Here is a 10,582-nt window from a genome sequence, read left to right as displayed (position 1 = left end):
AGCTTGGTGTTCGGAATATCAGAAGGCTCTCACAACTTGTGAGTCACAAGTCGCAGAGTTTTGCATTGTTGGGCTGTTTCGTGCGGCAAAAAAGTTGCCTGGAATAGCACCGCGACTAAATTATGCAGAATTATCGTTACGAGATCACGAGCGTCAGATAACGAGCTGGAGAGCAGGATCACCGGCAGCAAATTCTCAGGATCGACCGATGCACAGTCATTGACTAGACTGGGATTCGCTGCTGGACTATGGAGCTGCCTGTCAGTATTTCCAGAGATGAGCTAGTCGTGCTGCAACTTCTGGAAGAGATTCAACAATTAGTGGATCTAGCAGGGGGTGAGACTAAACCAGGTGTCGATGCCAACCCGAGAATGCACCCGGCAGCCAAGTTGTACCTCGACACACGTGACACTTTCGAGGTGATTGAAAATCTGGTGGAGGAACATGTCAAAGGGAAACCAAAGCTGCTCCGCAGACTCAGTAAGCAATCCAGTAGTGAGAACGTTGTAGACTCAACCCGTGCTTCCTCTATTCCAAGTCCAACCGTTTCTGCGCTGAATGACGCAGTCATTGATCGTATCCAAGAGATGTTTCGACATTTAGGAAGTTTACTGGGACCTTCGATTCTGAAAGAACTGCGTCTACGTAAGCTCTCGATCACATCGATCTTACATTATGTGAGATTTTTGCCAATGGGATACCAGTGGACAGCATACAAAGAAGCACGAAAAGAAGAAGTGGAGCTTGTGTACCGTGAGACTGTTTATAACTCGTTATCATCGTTGACTCACTCTCAAACAGATAGCCAAACATTGCGTCATCGTGCTGAATTTGTAAAGCAACAAATTCGCAAAGATGTGGATACTGTTTGTTTGTTTGCAGCGGATGGCACGCTCTCTACGATTTTTGGAGATGACGGTGACATGGTGGAGGAAAATGTGGCTATCAAGTTTGAAACACTGATAGCAGACGTGTACAGCGGCTATCTCAAAGAGTCGTTAGATGTGCAGATGCAGCATTTGACGCAGGCTTCTGATCAATGGGCGCTCGATACAGCGGTGACGTCGTCTTCAAAGCAGACAGGAGAGACTGGTCCACCCCTTATAGTTCAGTGTTTCTATCGTCCGCGTAAGTTTCGCATGAAAGGAGGTATTTTTCCGGAATTGTTGACGAATCTCGAACATCGATTCGTTCATTTACCTCCAGCTCATTCGGGTCAACAAGCAAAACTTTTAGTGGCAGATTCTCATCAAGTCGGTGTGTGGTGGCAAAAAACCGTGTTTTCAGTCTCCGAGCGAGACGTCACTACCCTGCACGACGATGAAAGTCGCGATATATTCGGGAAGGTCGAGACATTAGACGGTCAGTTGTACGTACCGCTTCTCCGAAAAGAACAAGATGGGTCTCGTTTATTTGGTCGAAGTGGGGGTCTTGCGAAATGGGTAGGCCAACGCGTCCTCGTAAACAACGGGAAGGACAGTGTGTGGGTGGAAGTTGAGGTTGTTGACGTGGACGACAAGCGGTGTAAGCTTCAGATGAAGAAATCGCTTCAAAAGTGTGCGGAAGTGTCTAGTTGGACCCAATTCTTATCGATGAACGAATGGGTAAATCTGCGAGAGCTCCATTTCATCGGAGCGCCAGTGAACCCGCAGTTCCGCGTGCAAATGGGTCTCAAATTTCGGGAAATCCTCGAGTCTGTGCAGACTGTAGTGGTCGAGATCAGCTCCGTTTTCCCCAATGGAGACTTGAACGACAAGGTGGGGAGTGCCTTGTGGAAATCTGTCGAGTCGTCAATCAGCCGAGGTGAACACATCTTTGCACGCTACTTCCGGTCTATTCTTCAAAGCGACGTGCTAACCCAGGGGAATTCCATGATTCACTCGGCACCGGCACGTTCAAGGTCGAGTTCTTTTGAAACTGTAGCTTCACCTCAAGATCAACTGGTTGTGAGGGACATGGGAGGTCCTCCATCTGTCGTTAACGCTGCAAGAAGTTCTGTTCGACCAACTTCTGAAGCGAAAAGTGGGTACTTTGATGAGTTTGGGACGTATTGCTTCCAACACCAACAACCACGACTGATGCGAGCTGGTACTGCCATGCGCTCAACGATAGCGGAAGCCACGACTGTGACGCGAACTATCTCACCGTTTGAGAAACTCGCACATCATTTACTTGAAGAAACTGAGATCATCGGGACCTGTATTCAAGCGCAGAATGTCGCTCTTAGTTGCGTGTTTGTGCAGGTTTTACTTGAGAAAATCGCCAAGATGAATCAACAAATGCTGACTACGCTTGAATTACCGTCATGTACCGTGGAACGCGTCATATCGGAACATGCCAACTCGTGCAGATTACTTTTCGTGTGGCGAATATGCCGACATCAAGTGGATACCATGGCCCGACAAGGGAGAAAGAGTAGACGACGCAATCTTGACCTTGACAGTCGATACATTCATCTCAACTGGGTTGATCACGCGTTCGAACGGGTGGAAACACAAATCTTAGAGATGATGCAGTCACTGGTTCACTTCGGGCATCGCGTCTTCTTTCACGAATGCATGAATCATCTACTCTCGGGAATTTATGAGCAATCTTGGACTGCGTGTAAGCCGTGGTTTGGTAACACTCGATGCACCTACGCCGTACAAGGATTTATTTTTCGGATGCAGTTATTGCTGGAGTACGTGAATAACACGGTGCTAATAGGCTATGGACGCAACCTCGGTGTGCACGAAAAAGTATATGAACTAGCCGCTCGAATGCTGTTGGATGTACTGACTTGTATTGCGGAGGCATACGAGAGTCTGGTAATCGCAAGAGCGCGTGAAGGACAGTGGAAGATCGACATCCTCTATCTTGTCTGTGGCGTGTACAAGTTATTAAAACAGTTGGATCAAATGTTTTCTTCTCGGGGCGCTAGTCAAAGTGCCAAGGGGAAACGCAAAGGTACGATTTAATTCTCGACGTACCGTGTGTTAAGTGTGGCTTAATGTTTCTCTTGGATTTGTGCAGCAATGAATGATATTCGATCAATTTGTTTGCGACTTCTTGTCCGCTTAGCCATTCGATCTGGCCCAGTCAATACTGTATTGGAAACATTGGTGAAGAAGACTCACGCCAACAACTTTGAGCACTACGCAGACGTGGACACGATTTCTGAACTGGACTATCATATCGCCTCCATTATCCGCTGGGTCGACCCTAACGGAGACATTCTGGGCGATTTTGGTAACGACGAGGTATGTGCGAACGCTTAAAGTCAAAGGCGGTGGTAGGCTAACCGGGCTGTCAACACTTAATTTATACACACAGAGTGAGAAGGAATTAGGGAGGATACACACGATTTTTGGCAGCATGGCGATAAAAAAGTTGGTCGACGTGCAACTGAATGTAAGTGATCTTTCTGTGTAACTACGAATTGATTAATTGCTAACGACAAGGTTTTTTTTTCGACAGTGGGCAGCTTCAATTTCTCGAAGCAGTTTACCAAAGCAAACGTTACTCGGGATCTTGCAACAACGACACGAGCTTGGTGATTGGCCGTTTCCAGTACTCTCAGAGATCGAGTTGCAAGCGCGTTGTCAAATTCAGCAGGTTCTGATTAGTGTCCAAAAGTTTATCGATGAACCACGATACTAGCTTGTCTTACTGTGTGGTCATTGCAGTTTATCGATCAATTCAGCGACAACACGACAGAAAACGAGCAAGAAGAGCACGACGTTACCCCATCGGAGCAACCAGCAAACAATGCGAAGCAGGATAAAGACATTAGCTCGCATCCATGCAACACGAGTGAAGAGCCAAGCTTAACGTTGCCAGCATGAATTATTATGGTCAATTTTGCTCACAGGAAGGATTTTATTTAGAGCAAATTCATTATTCTGAAAAATATTATCAATCGGAAAAAAAGACACGGGCTCTCTAAATATGGATTGCTTGGACCGCATGCTGCTCCCAATCTGGCCGTCAACGTAATGTTGCATTTTTGGCCATTCCTAGCACTTCAAAACATTCACCTACCAAGGTAACAGTGCTGTTGAAGAATGGAGGTGATATCGGAATTGGTGGGACCTGCTACTTCAGCGCAGTGGACGCAACTCTGGGGCACTTCATTCGGATCCGCTTCAGTGCAACCCACGAGACGATCGGCTCACGCTATCGCCACTTTTGAAGATAATTTGTATCTCTTCGGAGGCATCAGTACGAACGCAGCAGATGAAGATGTCGAGTACAACGACACGTGGGTATTCGATCTTGTTGACAGACAGTGGACCGAGTTATCCGTCGGGAACAACCGACCTTTGAACCGTTTCCACCATGCTGGAGTACTTCATACGAACACTACTGTCAACGAGTTCATTGTATTCGGAGGACTGTCACTTTTAGTTGCAAAGATTGATGAGGGTACAGCCACAACGAACAGCGTCCCAGTAGTGCAGTACAACGATGTTTGGCGATTGTCTTTAACAGATAGCACGCCGAAATGGGTCATGGATCCCAGTCCATCGAACTCAACCAGAGATGTACCGGACGCACGATCCGAGGCTGGTGTCGTCATTCACAACGACTTTTTGTACATGTTCGGTGGGATAGCGTACGACGAGAAAGGCGAGGAAGCCCCAGTGGACTACAACGATCTGTGGAGATACGATCTCAGCTCATACGTCTGGAAAAAGATCGAGTCTACCGGAGATCGACCCCCGACTCGCTTTTCTCATTCCGTCGCGTTGTTACATGACAATAGCGAGAAAAGCGAGGCCTATTTGCTCGCATACAGCGGTAGACACTTGTTGTTTTCAAGTTGGACATTGCTGGACGACGTTTGGGTCTTCGATTTCAGCAAAAATGAATGGATGGGTATAGCACCCTCAGCCAGCGTTCCTCGCGCATACACGTCGATAGTCACCACAAAAGGGAATAATATGTGGTTCTTTGGAGGGTACTATAAGCCACAAAAGAGCTCGAGTGGCTACGTCTACGAGGACATTGTTCTCGGCAAATTTGACTTCGAAAATAGGAAGATGGAAGCGCGGCATGCTGTCACTGAGAGTGATAGCGCATCTCCTCCACTGCGTTACAATCACCGTGCTGCTCTTTGGCGTGGAGATAGTATGGTGATTCACGGTGGGAGCTACCAAAGCCAATTGGGTGACGTGTGGGTTTATAACACCACAAACGCAGTGACGACGGACGCAGCTACCAGCACGCTTCCGATAGACCCAGAGTCACTCGTTTACGTGCTTGGAGCCTTCATTGTCACAGTCGTGTTCGTTCTATTAGCTCTTCTCGTTCGTTGGCGACGCGCGGATCGAAGAAATGTGAGTTATTGACTTGAATGCGCGAGGTTACTCGTACTAACCGTAATATTTCATTTGCTCTGTGGCTAGCTGCGTGCTGCTCAGATACGCGGAGCTGCGGTTGTTCGTGGTGTGACGAAGGAAAGATTGGATCAACTAAGGATCACGAAATACAATCGTGCGGAACGGAACCCCGAGTCACCAACGGAGCTTCTCAGTCCAACCAGCGTGGGCTCGATAGAAAACGAGGATATCTGTCCAATTTGCTTGGTACGAAATATCACTCCACTGCCCATGGCTATGTTTTGGAAGGCTTACCTTTTTCTTAATGTGATATTTCTCAATGGTAGATTGAATTCGAAGACGGTGAAGACGTTCGGAACCTTCCGTGCAAGCACATTTTCCACGTAGCTTGCATTGACGAGTGGCTGAAACGAAACACGGTACGTTGTACCCACGTAGTATATTGTCGAGCCACGATGCTTATACGCTTTTCATGCCATTACCAGTCATGCCCAATGTGCAAGAGTAATGTGGACTTGGATGCAGTGGATATCACAGTGGAAAACCTTGCAAGAGGAGGCGCCGTCGTCACACCCGTTACGACCACCAGCTAGAAAGCAGACACGACATTGTCACCACCACTAACCGGCGCGGCTTCCTGCGTCTTTTTAGATTGTCTTTGCCTCCAAACCGAACAAGGTCTGCGGCTTCAAGTCTCGCGCTTCTTTTCCATCGAAATCTAGGTTCGTGTTGGCATGTGCAAAACTTTAAAGACATCTATCTGCTTATCGACGGCGGTGTTGCGCATTTTGCGCCAACAACTGCTTGGTCACCTTTGCTAACCTGTCTAGTTCCTTCGGTGTCGCTGGCCCTCCCGCACTACAGAACCACAACATCAATAATCATATCAGTCCACCACATACTTACTAACTACAGTAGTACCACCACACAACGTACATCCATCGGATACGTCCTTTGCCGTCCACAAGATGCGCGTACCCCACGAAGCTGTTATCGAGCGCCATAGGCGTCCGGAAATCGTCGCAACGTCCAAAATGCACGAACGTGGTGGCGTGAAGCTCCCCGGGGATCTTCTCCTGTAAGCCACGGGTAATGCTCCCGCTAACGAGCTTCATGTACCAGTCCTCGATCACGTTGAGCGTCAGCGTCTGCACTCTGCTGTCCAGTTTTCCCTGTTTGTCCCCAAAAGAGGCTACAAAACCGTCCCTCCAAGCTGGCAGCATATCCAGTCCGTAGTTCTTAAACGCTGTGAGTACAAGTGTGACTTTCCCCTTGGTCACGAAGTTCTGGATGTCCACCTTCTTGCCGTCTAGCGTGTCCACCTTCAAGGACGGAACACTCTTGGCTTTACCCACTTCGATGAGCATCTCGCTGCCTTCCAGCACTTTTCCCTCCGTATCGTTAAGTTGCTTAAACTCTGCAAACATGTTGGGGCGGTATTTCTTCTCCACCTTGCGGTCTGCTTCTTCGATCATCTCGTCCAGAGCTTCCAGTGCGTTGCGCAGGTTCTGGGCTGGGGATGCGCGCACGGAAAGGATTTTCTTTGGCTTGGCAGGGACTTTAGCAATGGAAGTTGACACGCTCTGATTCTTAGGCGCACCCGGAGAGCTGGAGAAGGAAGCACATAGAGGCACACGACAGCGGCGCAGCGCCGACGACGCACATCGGGACGTCAGCATCGATTTGACAGGCGAGGAGATACTGTGGGTTTGCCACAAACTGGATGACTATAGTCACAATTTGTGAAATTTTTAAGGAAATTTCACGCATAAATGTTGTCAAAATGTTGTGTCACTTCCGCAATTTTTGTAAGACAACAACTTTAATCCTAAAAAAGTGAAACGTTTTAATTTAGTAAGAAACATATTTTCACTTTTCTTGCAAGAAAACAGTTAGTTTTTATCCGGTAAAAGTATACAGCGCTGTACGACTCCGGTTTACTCTCGACCACGTCAAGTTGACGGTCAACAGGTTGAGCTTATGCGTAGCTGTAGGTACGCATAAGCTTATGCCAATCGGTCAACAGGTTAAGCTTATGCGTAGCTGTAGGTACGCATAAGCTTATGCCAATCGGTAACCTGTTGACCGTCAACTTGACGTGGTCGAGAGTTTATCTTCATCCAGGAATAGATGGCTATTTCAAAGATGAACCTAGTTTGGCGAGCAAAAGGAAAGAGGGACGAAAGCTTGGCGCGAGCCTCTGAAGTCTCGAGGAGAGACTAAAACGAATACCTCATGTCGATTTTTGGCGGGTCCGAGCGGTTCCCCGTTGAGCCAGGTGCGCCGTATAGCAGCTTACAATGCCATTCCTCTGGCTGGACTAACGATGAATGATGCACATGTCTTACCGCCAGCTCGATCGCCCGGGCCGATCTACGCCAAGCCCGACATACGCGCCAACGCGCAGGTTGTTATGAAGGCCGAGTACAGGCCAGTAGACGAAAATTGGAAATGGGGAAAACGTGAGAGCTGGATTGGCGGTAAGCTCGCTGGCCAAGGAACTTTTCCTACGAAGAGAGCTAATGCATTTGTGTGTCCTGTGCTAAGGTTGCCAGTCGCCATATATGCCCGTTATTAGCAAAGGTACGCCCCATGGCAGTGCGTGGCATTCTTTTGTGACGAAAAGATACTGATACTGTAGTGCCCCCAACGTATATTTCTTGCAGAAAGTGGTCGAGCCCCTGGCTCCTATTTCAACGAAAATATCAATTCAATCAAGACGAGGGCACCGAAGATGTCCTTCCCCCGATCGGATCGTTTCTTATCGCAAAAGGGTACTGGCTCCTGTCGAAGTAGTTGGCGCTGCTGTTCCCACAATTATTCTAACTTTGCGACGTGCTTGGTGCAGTGAGTGTGACCGCGGCGAGTCACCAGCGCGAGCTGATAGCGGCTGAGAGTCCAGGACCAAAGTACAACGTGAACTATTTAGTCGCAAATGGTGGCAAGGCTGCACCCCCTAAATATTCATTTGCGGCCCCACATTCACCCAAGTCTGCAGCTCGTGCTGAAGCTCACAGAACGCGCTTATTCGACGTCGACAGTCCTTGGCGAGGCCACCGTGAATCTTGGTTGTCTGTCATCAATCGCAACGGGGTATTGGTCATGCCAACTTCGCTCTCAAGACCCCGCCAATCGGCAAATCAAGGTAGTGCGACGCCGGAACAAGCTCGCACCGAAGACTCTGCACCTCATTCGCCCAACAACAACGCAAGTGGCAAAAACAGCGGTAATGCGTTCGGACACGAGCAGCGCTTTGGTAAGAGGCAAATAGGCGCATTCAAGCCTCATTCTCCCGCTGCACGTAATACCCGCGTCCAGTTTGTGTCAGCTACGCATTCGCGCGAGAACATGGGCGAGTTTTCGCCAGGTCCGATCTACACGCCGTACAATCCGGAACGCTCCGGAGGAAGATTGGCTCCGTCACCCAAGTCAGCTCGGCGGCAACACCCACCAGGAAGCCCAGACAGTCCGAAGGATCCGCACGCGAACCCCAGCAGCCGCAGCTCGTGGCTCGCTGGTGCAGTCCGTAAGTACGACGGACAGGAGATAGTGTTGCTGCGTACTGGAGACGTTCCTCCTGGTCCGGGCTCGTACGCCGAGCCTCCGTCCTCGTTCGCCACCTACTCACACAACACCAAGGCCAGAGCTAAAGCGATCAGCTCTTTGAAAAGGGTACGGCGTTTGCTTCTCTGCATTAGTTGCTTGAAATTCTCCGCCACTCAAACTCGCAATTTGTAGGCCTCGCGACCATCACCGCGACAGACTGGGGCGACGTCCGCTTGCTCCCTGCGCCCGCGACAGCCGCCATGGCCACCGCGCAAAGGCAGCGCCACAACGAGACCCGCTGAGCCCACATGGCTAGACGATGATCTGTAGAGAGAGACCATTATTACGAAAAAATCGATGGACCCACCTGTGTTTTGCTAGTCGCTCTCCTGTTCTCCGGTTCAAGCGGACTCCGCAACCTTCCTTCGAGATTCAGATGAGACTCACGCGCATGCGGGCTGATCAAAAACGAAGCTTGATTTAATCTTCAGCAAAGAGAGAGGAAGTACTTGTGTCTCGCGTGGTGCTACATGTAGCAACAACAACTTCAACTTGTTGCCAATAGGGCAGACCTGACCATCTGCCTACTGTATCGCGTCGAGATGTGCAGTGTTGCGGTCTATCCTGAAGTCGCCGGTCGCGAGGACTTCTTGAAGGAGGGGGGACCATCGCGGCATTGTCAGGTGACGTATGCTGTCAGTACGAAGGTCAAAGTGTATGTGCCGTGTGTGTCGGGCGTGTTGAATCGGAGAGTTGACGGCGGCATTCATCGTGTACGGTACAGTAGTTCAAATGCCAAGCGCTTTGTGCGATTAACGCCGAGCTCCACGTAGATTAGGCAAGACGAATGTGCACTTTGCGGCGACGCAGCGATCAAGGCAAGAGGCGTGAGTAATGCAGAGCCTATCGTAACAACGGGGCACTCGCCGACATAGCACCGGCGGGCCGTGCAGAGTGCTGGCTGGGCCCTGAGCTCTCTTTTTAACCTTCGCAAACTTTGCGGCAAAGACTCTTTGACAAAGAGCAGAGTGACCTTTGCTTGTTACCAAAAAAAAGTATCAGTTGTGACAAAACGCGTCGCGCTTGGCAGCTTGCAGCCGAGCGCATGTCCCGCGCTCGTCCTCCATGTGCGGAGTTGCCTCTGGCTGCACACATAGCTACGTGTGCACTGCGGAACGGTACATGCATGCGGAATTAGACAATAGCAATTGCGCTACAGCATGTAATGCATGTAATATAATAGCTTACAAGAGTGTCTCTCGCCAAGTGGCTGGTTGCGAGGACACTTACCAACGCGTACAAATGGAGTGCTTTAAGTAAGCCGCCTTGAAGTGCGCTCTTCAGCGCATTCGCCCGGCTACTCCCCATCTGTGCGTCACATTGTGAGAAGCATTGATGGACGTGCGTCAGTCGCGGTGAAGCTCGTTCGATTGCGATTTCATCGATGCACGGACACGGGAGCCTTGCCAGGTTGGTACTCGCTCTCGCCACGCTTGAATAAGGCCTAGCGTTTCGAAAGCGTAGCCATCATTATGCTGTTTCTCTTGAGGCAGCTTGTTGAGAGTATCTATGAGGCCCCCTTCGATGCAGAAGCCAAAATTGACATGTGGCAGCCCAGAACCCGATGGTGTCAGATGACCCCACATCGTATTTTATACCTGTCCGCGGCTAGACGAAGCTCACTATTAATATCTGTAGACACCGTACTCCCCGAT

The 10,582-nt window shown here is 49.6% G+C and overlaps 4 protein-coding genes across 4 annotated transcripts; 3 read left to right on the top strand and 1 right to left on the bottom strand.

Annotated features, from left to right (window-relative positions):
- Positions 1 to 248: 248 nt before the first annotated feature.
- Positions 249 to 2,957, top strand: PITG_02590 (uncharacterized protein; the record flags this gene model as incomplete). Its single annotated transcript, XM_002907460.1, has 2 exons — positions 249 to 1,905; positions 2,017 to 2,957. 2 exons carry the CDS (start codon positions 249 to 251, stop codon positions 2,955 to 2,957), a joined length of 2,598 nt encoding a protein of 865 aa, XP_002907506.1.
- A 1,086-nt stretch (positions 2,958 to 4,043) lies between these two features.
- PITG_02589 (uncharacterized protein) lies at positions 4,044 to 5,935 on the top strand (the record flags this gene model as incomplete). The annotated part of the gene is made up of 4 exons (XM_002907459.1): positions 4,044 to 5,318; positions 5,388 to 5,567; positions 5,648 to 5,740; positions 5,807 to 5,935. The coding sequence occupies 4 exons, from the start codon at positions 4,044 to 4,046 to the stop codon at positions 5,912 to 5,914; spliced, it is 1,656 nt and encodes a 551-aa protein (XP_002907505.1).
- A 150-nt stretch (positions 5,936 to 6,085) lies between these two features.
- PITG_02588 (uncharacterized protein) lies at positions 6,086 to 7,000 on the bottom strand (the record flags this gene model as incomplete). The annotated part of the gene is made up of 3 exons (XM_002907458.1): positions 6,086 to 6,179; positions 6,220 to 6,230; positions 6,287 to 7,000. The coding sequence occupies 3 exons, from the start codon at positions 6,998 to 7,000 to the stop codon at positions 6,086 to 6,088; spliced, it is 819 nt and encodes a 272-aa protein (XP_002907504.1).
- Positions 7,001 to 7,556: 556 nt separating this feature from the next.
- PITG_02587 (uncharacterized protein) lies at positions 7,557 to 9,197 on the top strand (the record flags this gene model as incomplete). Its single annotated transcript, XM_002907457.1, has 5 exons — positions 7,557 to 7,599; positions 7,676 to 7,801; positions 7,988 to 8,095; positions 8,170 to 8,993; positions 9,060 to 9,197. The coding sequence occupies 5 exons, from the start codon at positions 7,557 to 7,559 to the stop codon at positions 9,195 to 9,197; spliced, it is 1,239 nt and encodes a 412-aa protein (XP_002907503.1).
- Positions 9,198 to 10,582: the final 1,385 nt, after the last annotated feature.

The sequence above is a fragment of the Phytophthora infestans genome, genomic scaffold (assembly GCF_000142945.1).
Source record: "Phytophthora infestans T30-4 supercont1.3 genomic scaffold, whole genome shotgun sequence".
Taxonomy (NCBI): Eukaryota; Oomycota; class Peronosporomycetes; order Peronosporales; family Peronosporaceae; genus Phytophthora; species Phytophthora infestans.
Note: the sequence above shows the minus strand (reverse complement) of the source record. Positions and strands in the feature narration are given on the sequence as shown.